This window comes from Ambystoma mexicanum, chromosome 10, assembly GCF_040938575.1.
Source record: "Ambystoma mexicanum isolate Mex_15411 chromosome 10, UKY_AmexF1_1, whole genome shotgun sequence".
NCBI classification, from domain to species: domain Eukaryota; kingdom Metazoa; phylum Chordata; class Amphibia; order Caudata; family Ambystomatidae; genus Ambystoma; species Ambystoma mexicanum.
In genome coordinates, this window is record NC_090932.1 from 1,652,574,255 (window position 1) to 1,652,595,112 (window position 20,858).

Consider the following 20,858-nt stretch of genomic DNA (forward strand, 5'->3'; position numbering starts at 1 on the left):
CTCCTATCCTTACCATCATCTTCTTCCCCCTCGATGACTGTTCGTCTCTCTTTTGGGGCCCCCCACGTATGCTCGCGTTTTATAATTCGTTATAGCTCTTTGGCGCAAGCGCTTTATACATTCCAATAAAGGAAACTGTAACAGAGTTGCAGATACTCAATTTCCAGCGCTGTGCATCCTGGGATATTTCTGGACTGACCCATTGGAGCATTACACATAAGTGCACTTTATTTAACAAGTACTCGTGAGAAATCAAAGAGTGCTCACCCATGTTCGGATCTATAACAAAAAATAAAGTAAAATAGAACCAACTCTTATACCCCCCACCCCCAAAGGAATGAACCCCAGCAGTGCAGTCTAATTCTCACAGAGAATCTTTAATGCTTCCCTTTTTTTGTGTTCTTGGGAAAGTTCAACCTGTGGCTGCCTTGTGGTGTGAGTGTCTGGATTTATCCAGGGGGTTCTTGACAGCCCCAACAAGGTCCATGGGCTCCTAAGGGCTTGTGTCAAAGGGCCACCGTTTGCAGCACTGCTGTCCACAGGCTGGCCACCACGGGCAGGCCAACCAGCAACCGCCGCCACTGCAATGGCTGCCAGCAGGCCGCCGTAGATGACGTACAGGAGCAGACCTCGTAGGCGTTTCCAGAGCGGCTCTCGTCGGGCGGGCCCTGCCGGCTGCGCGCCCCCACCCGGCTGCTCTCTGCATCAGGGGCATCCGATAGCATGTCGCCGCACATCAACCAGTCCCTTGCAGTGGATTGTGGGTAGCCCAGCTCAGCTTCCAGGCTGCTGTCCACCACTTTCCAGTACTCTTTGCCTCTGAAGAAGTAAGTTGCTCCTAAAATACATAAAATGGGGAACATACCATAAGCATTGGCCACTGTTGACATTATCAACGGTACTGTTTTTTTTGTATTCACATTTTTATTCGAGTTTATACAATACAACTAGACAGACAATAAGATCACATCAGATCCAAAAACCTGCCCCAAATCTCTTCCTACAGATGAACATTTTCTGCTTACGCAGAATGAATCAAGGGTACTCTTGCGAAGCTGCCGCTGGGGAGGTAAACCCCGCTCTCCAGTTGACCATTACCTGCCGCTCATTTCTTAAAGTGATTTGTACCCTGTGGTTGAGGATCGGTGTACAACATAAATCGTACTAGTTTCTACAGTATTGCAGCAAGCAAAGGATTGAGTATGACATGATATGATATGGCATTTGTAACGCACCTATACACTAGTGTTTCAAGGCGCGACAAGGCAAGGGAGGGGGAACAGAGGGAAGACAGACAACAATTCTACTAGGCCAAGTGACATTGAGATCGCACAAGTGCAGGGGAGTGGAGAGGGGAAAAGTGCCAGGGGAAAGGGGAGGGGGCAGTGCTGTACATGGGATCAAAAACAATAACAAGAAGTGTGGCCAGCAGGTGGCAGGTGCAAGGGTAAGTGCAGACAGCAGGTGTCCAAAAGTGCAGGTAGGGGGACTGTAGGGTTACAGATACACACCCAAGTGCATGGGTTGCTGGGAGGCAGTGCGGGTGTGCAACTGGGCAGGCAGGGACCTGGGTTCGAAATCAGAAGTTAGCCAGTTGACCAGTGCAGTATCAGACAGGAAATCAGTAGGGGAGAGTAAGAGAGTAGGCAGAAGCAAAGAGGGAGGTCTTGAGGTGCTTCCGGACCCAGAGATGGTTCTCCTCAAGTAGACAATTTGTATTGAGCGGCTTGGTTCCTTGTCTTTATTGAAGCATAACAATAAACTGTTGCTCTTCCCCTACTGTCTGTATTGAAGAAAGTCATGGTCCACACTGAACTTGCAGTCCTTACCTGCTGTCTATCTGGGGGCTAAGCCTTGGTCCACAGTGAACTATCAGTCCTTACCGGCTGTCTATATTGCGGTAAGCCATGGCGCACATTCAAATGTCAGTTCTTACCTGCTGTCAATATGGTTCCATGTGATAATATCCCCTTAAAAATTTCGCCATACAAGAATGCAGCAATATTACCACATGGAACCTGTGGAGGACACCCCCGCAAACCCAATATTTTTTTAAAGGGAGCGGGGTTGCCCCTGCTCCCATTTACCCCATAAATTATAAGCATAAATAATGTTGCCTATGCCATTTCCCAGCGACTATGTGTATGGCAACATTATTTATGGGGATAATATTACCCAATAACGTCAATATTGGGGTATGCCATGACTCACAGTGAACTGGCTGTCCTTACCTGCTGTCAATATTGTGATATACCATGACCCAGAATGAACTAGCAATACTTACCTGCAGTCTATATTGGGGTATGCCATGGCTCACAATGAACTGGCAGTCCTTACCTGCTGTCTATCTTGTGGCTAATCCATAGTCCACAGTGATTTGTATTTTAGACCTGCTCTTGTCAATAAAAAACTGTCTGAAAAATGATTGGATTGACACTCTTGACCAACTGAAGCAATATGGTACTTTTGCAGAATATGCCAAATTTACGCACAAGAGACTGCCTTGCTCCCAGTATATTTACATTTTTCCATGCATGTCTACAAGATCCTATTACATCCGTTTCAAGCTAAACCAATTTAGAAGTAAGGAACGGTGCAGTCATTGGGCAGGTTTGTCTCTGAGTATGCATCTTAAGAACTGTAGATTTCCAGACTGTAATGAGCCTGTTGAAACGTTAAGACATCTAGTCCTAGAGTGCCCTCAGTTCAAAATAGCGCATGCTAAGTCTATAATGAAATTAGTGAATGTTGACTTTGTTGCTTGCTCTGTATTCTTATGGGAAAGGTTGATGAATGGGAATTACAACCCATTAATCTTTGCATTAGCCCATCTTTTAAGGATTATAGAAAAAGATCTTGAATTGTACCAATAACCTCTAAGAAAAGAGTATGACGAATTTTGAATTTTATATTCCTGGATCCTCCTGAAAAACAACTACTCTGATTGTATGAATAATTACTATGGAATAGAGTTTCACAAATTTGAATTTTTAGATCCCTCTGTTCTTATCCGGATGTTCGTAATGTTTTAGCGGTATATTGTATATGTGTAATATGTAAATGGGTTTTTGTTTTTATGCTATTTCATAAAGTTTTGTAAAGGTTTTTTTTCTGACCAAATACAAATAAAAAAGAAAATATATATATATAGCGGGGTATGCCATGCTCACAGTGAACTGGCAGTCCTTACCTATCTATATTGAAGTACGTCATGACACACATTGAACTGACGGTCCTAGTCGGCTGTCTCTATTGAGGTACGCCATGGCCCGCAGTGAACTGGTGGTTCAAACCTGCTGTCTATATTGAGTTATGTCACGGTGCACAGTAAGCTGGTGGTCCTTACCTGCTGTCAATATTGTGGTACACCATGACCCAATATTGGGTTACCCAGGGTAACGTAGGGTGAAACGCATGGCTATATTGCTCTGAGTAATTTAGGGTGAAACTCCAAGTCTCTTAACATATAAGTAAAAGTTCTGGGATCCCCTCTGTAGGGAACAAACATGGCCCAATAACCTCACCCTAAGCCATTAAGTGTAATCCGGACGTGGACCGCTTGCGCGTTGTGCCTTTGAGAGGCTCAGCTTCACCTCACTGATGAGGTCCAACACGGTCGTAACATGTGACTGGGATTGCAAATAGTACTCGTGTTCAGAGGAGAATTACCTAGCATTTCGGTGCTGCACTGCCCTTGTGGGTGGGACAAAGACTGATATGCAAATGGATAGTGCCAAACACCGGGACGATACCTCTGGGACTACACCTGGTGATCCTTGCGCTCCTTCCAGGGGCGGCCCATATTTGGGTGTTAGCGGTGTATGACCCCCAGGTCAAGGACCTTATAGGAAAAGTGAAGGAGACGATGACATCCCTACCAGCCTTGTGGAACAAAGTGTTGAGGGCACCTAAAATACCCCAGACTGGGAGTGACTGGAATCCCTGGTAGATACCCAGCAAGGATGATCAGGACTTTGAGATTGTTGAACCCGGAACTGATTTTGAGTTGCTTGTTTCAACCCAAGTAGAAACAAACCTGTAGCTTGTTTTTCACATGATTCTTTTGGCACAACGCGAAGAGAAGCCATACTGTTATTTGTTTGAATTGATCCCTTTGAAGTGGGAGAATGGAAGACCAGGCTCCCGTCCTTCGCCTCTCGCGCTTGGCCTAGAGGGTCACGACCCAAACACCCGCCACGAGAAGAGTTTGTCCATTTACCAGACGACCAGATACCCTGGTACAGGAACATACGGATGTGTCCATCTGCCTGCCCAGCAGCCCGCACTGGCCATGCCGACACCTGCGGCACGGATCAACTAGACTAAAATCTACACGTCGTTAGAGATGCCATGACGACCTAGACAACGGGAAGCACATCTGTACAAATGTACACACTGGACATTCCCACACCAACCTACACGAAGAATATACTCAGTGCTATGACGTAGGCGACAGGCATATTCACGGACGTGCATCTTTATTATTTTTACATAGGCTTTCAGAATGCAGAAACGCAAGACGCGTCATGAACTCTTCTACTAGCTTGCTCACGCTTCTCTTGAAACCAGTTACCGCCATGAGAAGTATAATGAAGACAATACTGGTCATGAAATTATATGCTCCTATAACCTAAAGCACCTGTGCACCAAACGGACAACTTATGCACCAGGCCCAAGTAGGCCTCAAACAAGAGCTCCCGTGGACATTAACAAGGCAAGAGTCAGTTGCTGATCCTGCAGAATGAGCTCGGCGAAGCAACCAGCCAAGGTCGCAATGTTGCAAACCCACGTTCCAAGAGCAAATCATCAAAGGCACGATGTTGCAACCTCGTACTCCGCGCACCAACGTTAAAGTCACACCGACAAATTAAACCAGACGCGCAGTAGAAAAACAATATTAATTGTGCAGAATTCTGCCTCTTTCACGGTCCCTCCCCACGTGACCAAGCCGAACCTGACGAGATGCCAAACCCAGGAGAACAGAGGCGTCTGGATCCCTCGCTACGAGACACTGGCAGATACACTTGAAAGGCTCAATGGACATCTGCAACAGTGGGAGCGGTCCCCCGTCCAGCTATGAATAAGTCCTCACATTGTCTGCATGTACCCATAGTGAAACATTGTTGCAACTTACAGGTACACCGAGAGCTGGGAACGACGGTGGTCCCAGGCTGGAAAGCTCACGGGCGCACCAATCAGAACATGGGGCTCTTATCACTGACGCCAGCAAATTTAGCCAATCCTCAGGAGTCTTCATGTAACAATTCTCATGTATCTAATTGTAGGGACAACCCAGATATACCACCTGACTACACCTTGTCCACTAATATCATTCTCTATATGTGTGCTATACTAACCCTACCACTCGAACACCCAATTAAGAGTGGCGATAGGTTTTTTGTTAACTTTCTGAAGTGACGCAAGTAGCGCGTCATAATACAGTAAAAAGGGCCTGCGAGCCCCACGATTGTGTGTGTGTCAGGACGAACGCGTACGCTCCTTGACCCATCCCTGCCGTTTTGTCTAATAAACAGCAGAGTCACCTTGCTCCTTGTGTGCGTCTCATACTCTATCTCATCTCATCTGGGATATACACGGGAGGAGTTGGGGCCTCCCTGCCTGGAGGTCCGCGGACGGCCCGGCCGACCCCGGCAGAATTTCCCCCCGACAAGTTGGAGGCACTGCTGAGATCTGTTTAAGATCGACTTTTTATTTTTACTTTTTCCAGGAACTCCCGTTGCGAGGAGGCCCGGCGGCGCGGCCCCCTCTGCCGTTGCCCCCTTCTGAGGACTACAGGACCATCGCGGAGCTGCGAGAAGACCGGACAGCGCAATCCGGATATTGGCCCTCGGGAGCCGGTTGAGAAGTATCCCGCCCGCGGTTGGCGAGTGTCCAGACGTGGTCCAGACGAGGGGAGGTGGCGAGCCGCTTGGAGGGGTGCACGCAGTCGAGCGGCCCTGCATCGAGAGAACTTGGTGAGCATGACACGCACAACGAGCAATGCGAAATTGTGAGGGAGGGGGAGGAAGTAAATAAGGGAGGAGGGAGGTATTGTACAGATGCGCGGCGAAGGTTTAACAACTGAGTGTTGCTAATGGAATGAATGGTGGCGAGACGAGTGCGAGAGCAGTCGGCTACGTCACGCGAAAGAGGGGGGCGGAGCACGAAAACATCACGTGTGGCCGCTCGTAGACACTGATTGGCCTAAATCGCGACTAACGTGTAGGGGTGGGTGTGTGTGGTTTCCTACGATTTGACATTTATTGATCAATGAGTAGATGAGGTTCCCTATTGTTCGAGCAAGAAACTCGATAGGTAGATGACGAGGTTCCCTATTGTTCGAGCAAGAAACTCGATAGGTAGATGACGTTTCCCTGTAGGCGGTAGCTAGTTGCATAGTTGCCCAATACGGAAGATAATTGGCTGGTTAAGCCCTCCTGTTGAGGGGCGTATCACACGCGAGGCGACGCAGCGTGCGCAGTCCGATTATATTATTGATGTGATTACCTTGTTCCAGGAGAGACAGGAAGACAGCTGTAGGGTTAGCGGGGGTAGATTGCAAGTGTATTTTGAAACTCATAATGAGAATGTACCAGTAGCGTCAAGACATCGGTGACGTCACCAGTAGGGATTTAATAGGATATCGCGAGCACAAGGAACCTTGGGTTTGAGAGTGGTGGGGAAGAGAAACATGATAAGGGAGCAGATACGGAGATAAACGATAAACGAGTGGATCGGAAGAGGAGAAGGGGAGAGGGGCGTGGCTGCGCACGGAGAACGCCGGCCACGGCAAGTGTAAAAGGGGGAGGAGAACGAGGAATCAGGACGACTGTATAAGATCGTCGTAAGGGGTACGCAGCCACAGGGGGCTGCGTGCGCCTCGGCCGCAGGGGGCCGTAGGGGAAGGAATATACAATATAAAATTATACATATATATATATTTGTGTTTTATTATTTTTTTTTTTTTTTTTTTATTATTATTATTGCATAATTTGTCAAAGGATTGTCGTAAGTCCCCACACTTACGGGGCCAGGTAAACAATATAAGGTTGTAAATTGTAAACTGATAGTGAAGGGAAGAGTAACAAGTGGGGCACCACTATGTCATACGGGACAGGGTCGGGAGGGTGGGGGAACACCCTCACTACCCCACTACAACACATATGCACCACACTACCACCCCATAGGGAGAAATTAATTAAGTACAGCATAGAGTGGACCCAGGGGACGGATAACAAAATGTTAACACCATGGCCGCCTAATGGTAGTTTCGATCCATATGCCCAACATTCACTGCTAAACCATCTGCACAATACATACAAGGGGAAGAAGTTGGCGAGCCATGTGGAGGTGTTTAACTTATGGAGGATGTTCCAGGGGTCCCGACCAGGACCAAATGGAATGTTCACTATGGGGAAACACCGGAAGAAAAGGAGATTAAGAAAGAAGGAACGGATGGGGAAAAGGGGTGTGAAAGGACAAAGAATACGGGGAATGAAGGAGAGGGAGGAGAAAAGATCGATAAATTAGACAACATAAAAAAGGAACCGAGCAACGAGATACCCATAACACCGGGAGTGAAAACAGAGGGAGAAGGGTTGTACCCTTTAAGAGAATTAGGAGAAATAGAAGGACAGTTAAGGGCGGCTGAAGGATACTCGAACCCGGCATACAGCCCTCCACCATATGTGGCTCATAGGAAGATGCCAGTGGGGGAGGGGAGGATTGGAGAAGAGCAGATTGTAGAGATAGGACATGATGAGTGGGTAGCTGCACAGATATTATTAAAATTACGGGGTTCACTAACGGGAGAAGAGAGGGAGGCAGTAAAGAGAACAGACGAGGATAGTACAAGGGAGAGTGAGATGAAGGGGGAGGAGCTATTACGACAAAGAGAAGAGATTTTGGAGGAAAAATTGGCAAAGCTAAGGGATGAGCAGAATGAATTAATAAAACAGCTTGAGAAGGAGGAAAAAGAGAGAGTGAGGAAAAGGAAAGAGGGTAAAGACGAATTGGACAAATTAAGGGAACGAAATGAGGAGCAAAGGATAGAAGCTGAAAGGGTAAAAGCAGCAACAGACAGGGTGTCAAGAGTAGTGTTGAGAGAAAAAAAGAAGGAAGAAGAAGATAAAGAAAGGGAAATGGAAATATGGAGGAGGAGGGTACTATCAGAGGCAGCTAAGAAATATGAAGAGGGGAAAGCAATAGAAAGAGAAAGGGTGAAATGGGAAAGGAAGAAAGAAGATGAAAGAATATTGGAACAGATGAGCAACGAAGTGATGGAGGAACTAAAAAGGAAAAGGGAGGAAAATAGTAGGGAGATGGAGGAGAGGAGTGAAGGGGAAAGAGAAGGGAGTAATAGGGAGAGTGAAAAATGGGGGGATGTATATAGAAGTAGAGAAGTAGCAACAACATCGACACCAGGGGGAGCAGTTGGTAACAAAGGAAGAGGAGAAATTGAGCTAATAGACTTAGAAACAGTAACAGTAAAAGGGAAAAAGGCAGAGTGGGGGATACCATTTATGACTGATTTTTGCAGTGAGGAGGAAGAAGGAGTAGAGAGGGGAGGAAGAAAGAGTGAAAGGGAAAGCTTAGATAAGCTGTACCTCACTAGAACAAACATAGACTCGCCATGGATCAGTAAGAGAAGGGAGGAGCTGGAACGAAGTGAGGAGAGGGTGCAACAACTAGAGGAAAAACAAACCCATGAAGCCACACCATCGCCATCTCCATCACGCCCTCCCTCATCGCACCCTACATGCTCAACCGCCACACGCTCGCTGCGCACAATAAAGCTTGCGCCCTTCATGGACGAATTGACTCCCTATGCATGTCGGCTTAGAGACCTCCCTAGCCGCAGGCAAGACAGACAAATAAACATACCCATATTAAACACAGGAAATGACGAAAAAAGGGGAAAGGACGGAGAGGGAGGTAGGAGCAGGGGTAGTAAGGACGAATTTGAAGTGGTAAAGGAAACGGGGGAAGAGGAGGGGTGTGAGGACTCAATATTATGGAGCGTAAAGGGTGACACAAGACACAACTTAATGCCACTGTTGGAGAGAGGAGGGGTTAGACCGCAGTATGTACGTTGGAAGCATACGGATAAAGAAAATATAAAATGTAGGCTCCCATCACTAAGTGGAGGTGCGGGTAAGTGGATATATGAAATGGAAAAACACACCGCAGGACAGAAACTAGCAGTAGGAGATGTGAAGGGCCTGTTAATATCAATATTAGGGGATAGAGCGGACGACATTTGGAAGAGAGCGGGATTCCATGGGGTAACAATAACGAACACATCGCATGATGGGGCGCCATTTGCAAACTGCAGACATGCGCTATGGCAGGCACTGAGAGTACAGTACCCAGACACATCAGACATAGGAGCAATTACTTCCCGTAAGATGCGTGAGAATGAGGATCCTGTTGATTATATCCAGGATATTCAAGAGAAGTGGCGCATGGAAACTAGAGAACAATGGGATAAAACACCAGCCATATTTTATCATATACTAGTACAAGGGCTCCCAGAAGGAGTTCAGAAACAACTAAAGAAAGTAGTGGGAATGGAAGCAAAACCATGGCCAGAAATACAGCTGACTATAGTACATCACTGCAGGATATGGCAAGGAAAAATGAAACAAAAGGAAGAGGACAGGAAAACAGAAGAGGCCAAACTAGTACAGAAAAAACTTACTAAATACACAATGGAAGGGGCACTAATAACTACGCCCACACCAATGACCCAAAGCCCCACACAAGTAGTGGCTGCACAAGATCCAGCTCAAATAGCACCTCCACAAAGTATAATACAGCAAGTGCCGCCACTGCAATTACATGCACCAAACATGGGAGGAGGGTACCCAATGCAAGGAGCTGGGTATTATAGTTTAACAGGGGGAGAGGGGGATTTATGAGAGGGAGAGGATACGGATATAATACCCAACAGCAGTTGGGGGGACTTGGAAATTCCTACCCCACAGGGCAACCGGTATACCAGGACAACACAGGGAGCTTCCCATGGCAGAGCAGGGAACCACCCGTGTGTTGGAGTTGTGGATTACTAGGACACATGTCACGTACATGTAGGGTCAGGCCAGGAACACCAGCATGGAATGAACAGGCACAACCTAGGCCATCACAAGAACAGCAGGGCATACAACAACAACAAATAACGCAACAACAGCCACAAACATATTCACTGCCACAACAACAAATAACACAACAACAGCCACTGCCACAACAACAAGTAGCGCTAACACAACAACCCCAAACTGAACAAACACAATTGGGTAGGGTGACGGTCTTGGGACACAACCCTTACACAGGGAATGGCCAATCATTGTACCCCCAATAGGACAGCCCACAGACGGCCTTGGTGTGTCCCATCCTGTCAGTAACACCTAATAGTGCGGAGGAGCCACGCATAGAGGTAACGATAGGTGACAAAAAATTATCATTCCTTGTTGACACCGGGGCAACCCGGTCTTGCATAAGGGAAGGTAAATTTAAGATGTCAGGCGAAGCCATGAACACCCAAGGATTTTCTGGGGCTAAAGGGTTGGTTCCTTTTACTGATAACGTTCCCTTATCTATCGGAGATTATGATCTGTCAGTTCCACTTTTGTATTATAGTGCCTCACCAGTAAATATACTGGGGAGGGACATAATGAATAGGTTGAATATGACGATCTCCTTTACAGAGGATGGCATAATTTGCTCTACTCCAGGGATTAACATGCTAGCAGCACGACAGATTATGCAAGCATACTGCGGACAGACAGCGATTAGGGCGGAACCAGTAGATGGCGAGCTATTCCAGTATGGAACAGACATGGCATTTGCATGGATGCCAGGGATAGAAGGGAAAATATGGAGGAGGCCAGCAGCTTATCTGTTCCGACCAGAAACACCTGTTAATGAACAAGAAGGAAAGGTGTTTGTAATGGACATTGAGAGCATTATTGCAACAGCTGAGTATATTGCTGTGCACGCCCAAGACAAAGAAGGAAGAGCATGGAGGGCAGTGATAGCGCTAGCAGAAGGATGTAGGTTGACCCAGGTGTCAGATGAGGAGCTGTTCTCAGAAGAAAAGGAGGAGGGGGAAATGGTGTTCATGATGAGTGTAGAAATATGGCTAAGAGTGGCTCACAAACAAATAGCGCAGAAAATTGCGATGGCACTTGAGGCACCTGCGTGCACCCCAGTCCCTTTCTTTAAGGAGGATATGTCAAAGGTGCCCAAATCATTATGGACCATTAGCCCTTATGACGTAGGATGCATAAAAAGCATAGGGGGTGTACGGATAAAATTGAAAAAAGGTGCCATACTACCAAGAGTAAAGCAGTACCCACTGTCAAAAGAGGCAGATGAGGGCATATATGAAACTATAACGGCCCTTATAAACAATGGCATATTGGTCCCCTCAGAATCACCATGTAACACGGCTGTGTACCCAGTGCGCAAGGCTAAAGGGGGGTCTTGGCGCTTCATACAGGACCTCAGGCCCTTGAACAACATAGTAGAAGCAGAATATCCAGTAACAGCAAACCCGGCCACAATATTGTGTGGCATTCCAGCAGAAGCATCACGATTTACAGTAATAGACCTTAAAAATGCATTTTTCTCAATACCATTACACCCCGACTCACAAGATTTGACAAGTTTCACTTACCGAAATACAAAATGGAAACATACCAGGTTACCACAGGGGTATTGTGAATCACCCTCAATTTTCAATAGAGTAATACAGATGGATTTGGGTAACGTTGAGGTGGAAAGCACAGTGTTACAGTATGTGGATGACATAATAATTTGCAGTATAAACGAAAGTAAATGCAGAGAGGACTCCTTAAAAATGTTGACTATATTGGCTGAAAAGGGGTACAAGGTAGACATGGAAAAAATACAATACTGTCAGGAACAGGTACTTTACATTGGCCAACTGATATCCCAACATGGAAGAAAGATTGCACCACAAAGAGCACAGGCCATCTCAAGCACTCCCATGCCACAGACTGTGAGAGAACTGCAGCAATTTCTGGGGCTGTGCAACTACTGTAGAGCATGGGTATTTGATTACAGTTCATACATAGGACCCCTGCTTGAGGGTTTGAAGGAAGCAAATAAGGGGGAGAAAAAGTTGGGGTGGACTATGGAAATGAGGGAGGCATTTGACGAATTGAAGGACGCGATATCAACAGCTCCAGTACTGGCATCCCCAGACTATGAGCGACGCTTTTTTATATTTTCACATTGCGACTCAGCAGTAATGAAAGCAGTATTGGCCCAAAAAACAAGCATGGGCTATAAACCAGTTGCATTTTACAGCGGTCACTTAGACCCCGTGATGTTAGGCCACTTCCCTTGCGAACAAGGTCTCGCTGCAGCTGCTTTTGCAGTAGAAAAGGCATCAGCAATAACCATGGGGTGTCCAACTACACTGTTTGTGGAACATGCACTATTTGCAATATTGAATAAACCCAAGTCCACACTAACGACACAAAGGGCATCAGGTTATGAGATCATTTTGTCTAGGGCTGAACTAGCGATTGTTAGATGTAGCACTGTTAACCCTGCAAGATTCCTAGCAGAAATAATTGAGGAGGGAGATTACGCCCACGACTGCACCCAACTAAATGAAATATATTCATGCACTAGAAAAGTTGAAGAAAATGCACTAGAGGGAGGTGAGCTTTTGTTTATTGATGGGTCATCAACTATTGATCAAGGAGATGGGATACGGAGGACTGGGGCAGCAGTGGTAAAAATGATGGAGGCGCCGGTGTGTGTGGCTATGAAGTGTGTACAGTTACCACAGCATTACTCTGCTCAAGCCGCTGAACTAGTTGCACTAATATTGGCATTAAAGGAAAGTTTTAACAAACGTGTAACAATATATTCCGACAGTGCATATGTTACATCCACTGTCCACTCAGGGCTATCAAAATGGAGAAGAAGAGGGTTTAGGAGAGCTGATGGCACTCCAGTGCAACATGCCCTCTTGTTGGCTGAATTAATTGAAGTAATAAACGACCCCCAAGAGCTAGCCCTAGTAAAATGCACCGCACACACCAATGGTGAAGACCACGTCTCAAAAGGGAATGCAGCAGCAGACGCACATGCGAAATATGCTGCATACTTTGGTGAGATATGGAACCCCACAGACTCACAGAGAGGGAGAGGGAGGGGAATGGCTAGGGAGATGTTAATAAGAGAAGGGTACACCCATCTCCCAGCCACACAGATTATGGAATTACAAGCGGCTGCACCAATGGCCGAAAAGGAAATATGGGTAAAAAGAGGATGTACAATGTCACCAACCGACGCACTATGGCGCCAGGATGGTTCTGGGAAAGTTGTAATACCGTTGGCACTTTTAAATACCGCCCTGAGCCAATTACATCACCCAGCCCATACAGGCAAGGAAATAATTGCAGCACGAATTAGAGAAGATTGGTTCTGTCCCGAGTTAAATTCTCATGTGTCAAATTTTATCAGCAATTGTCTCACATGCCAACAGTTTACGGCCGGTCAAACCCTAAAAGTGATAAGAGGTACCATACCCCGGCCAGAAGGACCTTTTCGGCACCTTCACATTGACTATGTTGATATGATCAACATATGTCAAGGTAATAGGTATATGATTGTAGTAGTATGCCCATTTTCTAGGTGGATTGAAGCAGGGCCCTGTTCACACCCAGATGCATTTAGAGCAGCCAAATTCCTAGTAAGGGAGGTCTTCCCCAGGTGGGGAGTGTGCGAGGTGTTAAGATCAGACAATGGCCCGCATTTCGCAAACGAAATGTTCCAACATATCACAGCCCTGCTGAGCATAAAGCACAAATTTGCATGTGCATATCACCCACAGGCTAACGGTGTATGTGAACGCCTGAATGGCTTATTGAAGGAGGCAATTGCAAAGATACAACAAACAACAAAGAAAAGTTGGTTGTATTGCCTTCCATTAGCCCTATTCGAACTAAGGAACAGGCCAGGGTCCGACCACCACCTCACCCCACACGAGGTGGTTACTGGACGTCAAATGCGCCTTCCCCTAACGCCAACGTCAAGGGCATTCACTGACCACGAAAGTTCAGCGATTGTACTAGGTGATGAAATGTATCAATATGTGTCGTCTTTGATTACTAGTGTTGTGTTTGTGTCTCAACAGCTCGAGCGCACGCGGGGCGGGTCCACCAGAAATAAAGAAGAAGGCGCCAGTACAGAATTAGAAAAAGAGAACTTGTGCAAACTTGCCAAAGGTGACCACGTGCTACTTCGCAATTTTAATAGGAAGTGGAACAACAAAAGGTTCACCGGCCCACATCTGGTAGAAGACGTATCACCAAGAGCAGTAAAACTAAAGGACAAGCGTGCCTGGAACCACCTACATGATGTAAAGATATACAAACTGCAGACCCGCCCAAGCGCCAACGACAGGTCCATTGGAAGAACAGCAACAACATCCCCGACAGCGGAAGGAAGTTCCACCACAGACAACGACCCAATTGTTCCCTTACCGTGTCACTACCCAGCTACCCCAGAGACAACAACTGACGAAGAAAGGGGTGATCCCTACACTGCCCACCCCATGGTCACACGTTCAAAGAGTAAAAATACTTCCGCCATCTGAGCGCAAAAAACCCCCCCGCCCATTGACTGCCAAGGACAGTTGTAACTTAAATTGAAAGCCATTGGCCGCACAAATACACATGTAAACACGTGAATGTTCTCTTTTTCTCTCGCACATACAGGAACTGCGTATTATTGTATAATTGCAACTTAAACTGAATGTTCTCTCGCACAAATACACATGTAAACACGTGAATGTTCTCTTTTTTTCTCTCGCACATACAGGAACTGCGTATTATTGTATTGTTAAGTAGCGAGCTAATTAACAAGTCCACTGTCCAGGCGTAGATGGTACTCCCAGACGATAATTACCCAGAAGAATTGTCACACCAATTTGTATACGAAATAAAAAGGCCAACATACCTAAAAAGAAGAAGGGTATGTGTCTACTACACAGCCTTCCTCCTGGCCATAGAATATTACATGCCCCACCTCCGCCCATACTTGCCGGTCCTAAGAGACCGATCACTTAGAGTAGCGTGGGAACAGCTCTTCGCCTGGGCACTGAATGACTATTTGATAGGGAGAGCTTAAATAAAACAAAACTAACATCTAAAAACGAGCATTTCTGAGAATTTTTAGGCGGGCAACTTTAACGTCGCAAGAATACGCTGCCAGGACTGCAGCAAGGTAAGAGCAAAATGCCGGTGAGATTAGCAGTTGTAATAAAAATAATAGGGATTTTGATGATCACCGGATTTTTGGCTGCCTCTGTCTGGCAGTACAGCTGTGCTATCAATTTTATTGCTGCACCCAAACCTAATATACCCCCGTTCCTTGCTGCAACAGGTGTTATGTCAGGTGGTAGTAGTAACATTGCACCCAAGCAAAATAGAGTTAAACGCAGCACATACTCAGACAATAAAGGTATTGATAATTATGTACAAGATTCAGCACACGTCACAAACAACATATGGTACCAACACATGACCCGCATTGGTAAGCAGACAACTGAGGATAGCTGCTACGTCTGCTCATTAATACCATACGCCATGAGTGCTTCACGAACATTTGTTGCCACAGAAATAAATGAGAAGATAGCGCAGCGCATAATATACTTGGCACTGTTCCAGACGAAAGGAAGATTCCAAGGAACTGTAGTGCACATGACATGGAAAACACGAGACTCATACCCATATGAAAACAACTTCCTCAAGACCTACTTGAGTTATCACAAGACCAGTTTACATGCTGAAGCATTCAAATATATAACAAGTGGCCCTGCAAAAGGAGAAACACAGAAAGTAACACTGCAGTATCTACCATGTGATTGGTACGCCACTGAAGTTCCGGGTAAACAAGGATGCTGGGAGAGGCCGCTACTGACGATAACAGGAAAGGTGTATCTGGACAACAGCTGGGAGATAGGAGTGATTGGCAGCAACATGGTAACAAAAGAAACTATCTCAACAATCGAGACACACAATCACCGCTGTTGGACGACGTGGATCAAGTATGTACCAATGCTCACGTGGGTAGAAGAAGATGAAGACCCAATAACGATACTACCGTTGACTGCGCCCAAGGTATGCTACCAGCATAAAGGAGAGGTGGACGTAGGATATAACACCAATTGTGCAAGTGTGACGGAGTTACCTGAGGGGGGAGCGGGAACAGCAGTAATAATGGACCATTATTGGGCCTGTGGAGAAAAGGCATACCATACACTGCCTTCCCTGTGGAATGGTGTGTGCACAATGGTACACGTCAATGTACCATCACTAGTGGTACCTAAGAAGCACGTCAATGTGGCGAAATTTCCTAGAATGGATGAAGGGGATAAGAGAAGAAAGAGATCTGCACCACTTCAGGAGGAGCAAGGGAACAGGACCAACAGCAATGACACTGTCCTAAATAGAAGAAAAAGACAAGGAGAGCCGCTGACAGGAAATTACCTGTGGGGAAGGTCGGAAACGGCACTAACATCAATACCGCCAGAACACAGACTATTTAGCAGAGCAGCAATGTTCTTCTCCTCAATAATACACCCGGGACTACAGGCTTACGCAAACGCAAAATGGCTCCAAATAACTAGATGGGAACTAATGATGACCATCAATTCTACAGTAAATGGGTTCAACGCAATAAAAGAGGAGCTGCGAGCTGTAAGGATGGTAGCACTCCAGAACAGATATGTATTGGACCTTCTCACAGCAATGGAAGGAGGAGTTTGTGCAAAGATAGGACAATCATGCTGCACGTTCATACCTGCCAATGATGCTGACAATGGTACACTGACAGAAGCAGTTTCGCAATTGGCCCAGATGCACTCCAAAATGATGGATGAAAGCAACGGTGTGAACAAGGATAAGAGCTGGTTTTCACTATTATGGTCATGGATGCCATCCTGGCTGTCAGATGGACTGAAAATAATAGTGGGCTGTACTATATTGGCTGGAGCTACCCTGATCATAATTAGGTTTTGGAAGGCACGGAAGGCACGCACTACTGACGAGTTGCTGGAAATGGTGGGAATGCACCCCTTGATGCCAGCAGATGACGGCCAGCATACAGGTGTAATAATACAGGAGAGGGAGAAGCTGCGCACCCAAATAATTACCAACCATCTAGACCCACCATCAGTGAAGATCGAGAACCCAAGAAACCCCAGGAGCTACATAGGAAGATGGGTATACTGTACTCCTGGAGGTACCTGTGAATATATGTATTGGTCCTTTGAAGATCATGTAAACCACTATGGACATCTCGGAGGAATAACTAAGATATGGCGAGTAAGAGGAGATAACGAGAAGGATATGTTTGTGGTCGACAAGTCGACCAGAGGGGGGACTGAAGTGGGAGAATGGAAGACCAGGCTCCCGTCCTTCGCCTCTCGCGCTTGGCCTAGAGGGTCACGACCCAAACACCCGCCACGAGAAGAGTTTGTCCATTTACCAGACGACCAGATACCCTGGTACAGGAACATACGGATGTGTCTATCTGCCTGCCCAGCAGCCCGCACTGGCCATGCCGACACCTGCGGCACGGATCAACTAGACTAAAATCTACACGTCGTTAGAGATGCCATGACGACCTAGACAACGGGAAGCACATCTGTACAAATGTACACACTGGACATTCCCACACCAACCTACACGAAGAATATACTCAGTGCTATGACGTAGGCGACAGGCATATTCACGGACGTGCATCTTTATTATTTTTACATAGGCTTTCAGAATGCAGAAACGCAAGACGCGTCATGAACTCTTCTACTAGCTTGCTCACGCTTCTCTTGAAACCAGTTACCGCCATGAGAAGTATAATGAAGACAATACTGGTCATGAAATTATATGCTCCTATAACCTAAAGCACCTGTGCACCAAACGGACAACTTATGCACCAGGCCCAAGTAGGCCTCAAACAAGAGCTCCCGTGGACATTAACAAGGCAAGAGTCAGTTGCTGATCCTGCAGAATGAGCTCGGCGAAGCAACCAGCCAAGGTCGCAATGTTGCAAACCCACGTTCCAAGAGCAAATCATCAAAGGCACGATGTTGCAACCTCGTACTCCGCGCACCAACGTTAAAGTCACACCGACAAATTAAACCAGACGCGCAGTAGAAAAACAATATTAATTGTGCAGAATTCTGCCTCTTTCACGGTCCCTCCCCACGTGACCAAGCCGAACCTGACGAGATGCCAAACCCAGGAGAACAGAGGCGTCTGGATCCCTCGCTACGAGACACTGGCAGATACACTTGAAAGGCTCAATGGACATCTGCAACAGTGGGAGCGGTCCCCCGTCCAGCTATGAATAAGTCCTCACATTGTCTGCATGTACCCATAGTGAAACATTGTTGCAACTTACAGGTACACCGAGAGCTGGGAACGACGGTGGTCCCAGGCTGGGAAGCTCACGGGCGCACCAATCAGAACATGGGGCTCTTATCACTGACGCCAGCAAATTTAGCCAATCCTCAGGAGTCTTCATGTAACAATTCTCATGTATCTAATTGTAGGGACAACCCAGATATACCACCTGACTACACCTTGTCCACTAATATCATTCTCTATATGTGTGCTATACTAACCCTACCACTCGAACACCCAATTAAGAGTGGCGATAGGTTTTTTGTTAACTTTCTGAAGTGACGCAAGTAGCGCGTCATAATACAGTAAAAAGGGCCTGCGAGCCCCACGATTGTGTGTGTGTCAGGACGAACGCGTACGCTCCTTGACCCATCCCTGCCGTTTTGTCTAATAAACAGCAGAGTCACCTTGCTCCTTGTGTGCGTCTCATACTCTATCTCATCTCATCTGGGATATACACGGGAGGAGTTGGGGCCTCCCTGCCTGGAGGTCCGCGGACGGCCCGGCCGACCCCGGCAGAATTTCCCCCCGACACCTTTTCCATGTTTTCCTTCAAAATAAACTCCATTGAAACTGTGTCTTTAGTCTATGCGTCCTCATTCTGTCCAATCATCTTTCATTTCCTCCTCTGTGAAGTGGAGGACTTGATTTGTTCAGAGAATACAGAGGAAAGAGAAGGATCTGTGTGATTACTGTGCATTTTTTCCTGTGCATACAAAAAGGTTGATTTTTTTATACAGCGTTTCGCTGCATATATACATGGGGGGAGCCCCCTATAACCTCTCATACTTATTATTAACTTGACCCACCCACATATATATATGTGGCAAAATGGGTGTGATGCTGGAAATGCATCAGAGGGACAGGGCCTCTGAATCCTTGTCCTTTACTGCTTTTTATCGTGTGTTCTGTCATGTTTTCTGCCCAGGAGTCCATGTGGGACTCCTGGCAGTGCAGCTCTCTCTTTTGGTTTGGTGAACAGACCCATGGGATACCCTTATGGCACCCATGGGTAGGGGTACAACCCTGTGCCCCTAGTGTATGTTTTTGGGCACCTGTGGGTGGCCCACAGAGCAGGGTATGGGCTGGTGGCAGCTCCATGCTGAATTTGACAGGTGCTCTGGGTGTCCTCCATTTTGGGATACCCAGGCCCTGCCATTGGGATCAGTTGATTCCTGATAGGAAACAAGATGGCCCCTGTGGCCTCTTGCTTTCTATTGCCTGTTACCTTGTTTTCCCAAAGTCCTGGGAAGCCCTGACTCTGTCCCTTCCCCCTGACTGGCTGTTGGGTGGAAGTTCCATATATGGTGTTGTTGTGAAGGCCCAGCTAGACTGACTGGAGCCTTCCCAGTGACTGTATGTTGTGGGTACCTCCTGTGGGTGGGACCTGGGTGAATGGAGTGTGTGGCCAATATACACTCCTTGTTGTGGTTGTCTGGTTTCTGGCATGAGAGACAAAGACTGAGACAGCCCTGCCCGAAACTGGCCTGAATGCAGTGTGTATTGTTGAATGGCTGGGTACTTGTCCATATCCACATTCCTTGTTATGAGTGTCTGAAAGGGAGGAGTGTGGCCTGAATGCACTGTGTGCCTGATTGGCTGACTGACTGCATGAATGCCCTTCTGTATGATTGGCTGCTGAGTGTGTGCCAGCAGTGTGGATGAGAGACAGAATAGTATATCTGGGGACCTCTCACCACTGGTTCAGAAGGGTTCAGGGAACGTTCAGAAGCGTTCAGAAGCGTTCTGGAGCTGAGTCTCCACTCTAAGAGTAACTGGAACTGCTGATCCTCGACGTCCAGCTGGAAGAAGAAGACTTGCTGTGGCATTTGCTTCGACCGATCCGAAGGCTGTCGAAATCGTCGAAGACTGACCCGAGAGAGGACCTGGTAAGGCGCCCTCTTCCCATGCTCCGAGGGACCATCGAGCACCGCTCCATCTTCGCAGAAGCGCCCTGGAAGACAGACCCTCGAAAGGCTGCCGACCCGAGACGGGACCGCCGAGGAGATCGAAGTGAAGCACCCGGACATCGCCGCCGTCGAAGTCCATTGCCGTCGACCAGGGTTCGCAGGTTTGTGTAACCGCTGGAGGCCCGTCGAAGTTGTGTTGCCCAGCCGTGGGAACCACTTGACGCTGTGCCGCCGATGACCAGAGCCGTCCGCTCCTTTGCCTAAGAACATTCGAATCGAAGGACTCCCTCGTCCGCACCGTCGACCGCTTTATCCTGCTGGAGAAAGTCGAGGACGACCAACGCGCCGAGGAGAAACCTGCCGGTGGGTTTCCCGCCACCCGAAGACCACAAAGACTCGAACGACTCGACGCCCTTGCTGGGCCTCCGTCTCCACAATCTTTGCGGTCCAGAACTATTGTCACCGAGGTGCCCCGCACGCCTCTGCCTTGCAGGACGCC

The 20,858-nt window shown here is 47.2% G+C and overlaps 1 protein-coding gene across 2 annotated transcripts in view; it reads right to left on the bottom strand.

The window, feature by feature from the left end:
- Positions 1-202: 202 nt before the first annotated feature.
- Positions 203-20,858, bottom strand: part of MMP17 (matrix metallopeptidase 17) — a 407,143-nt gene continuing 386,487 nt past the window's right edge. For both annotated transcript variants that reach the window (XM_069620073.1, XM_069620074.1), the window contains exon 10: positions 203-838. In XM_069620073.1, the coding sequence (XP_069476174.1) occupies positions 507-838 (332 nt within the window). In that variant the 3' untranslated portion in view covers positions 203-506. The remainder of the gene's footprint in view (positions 839-20,858) is intronic.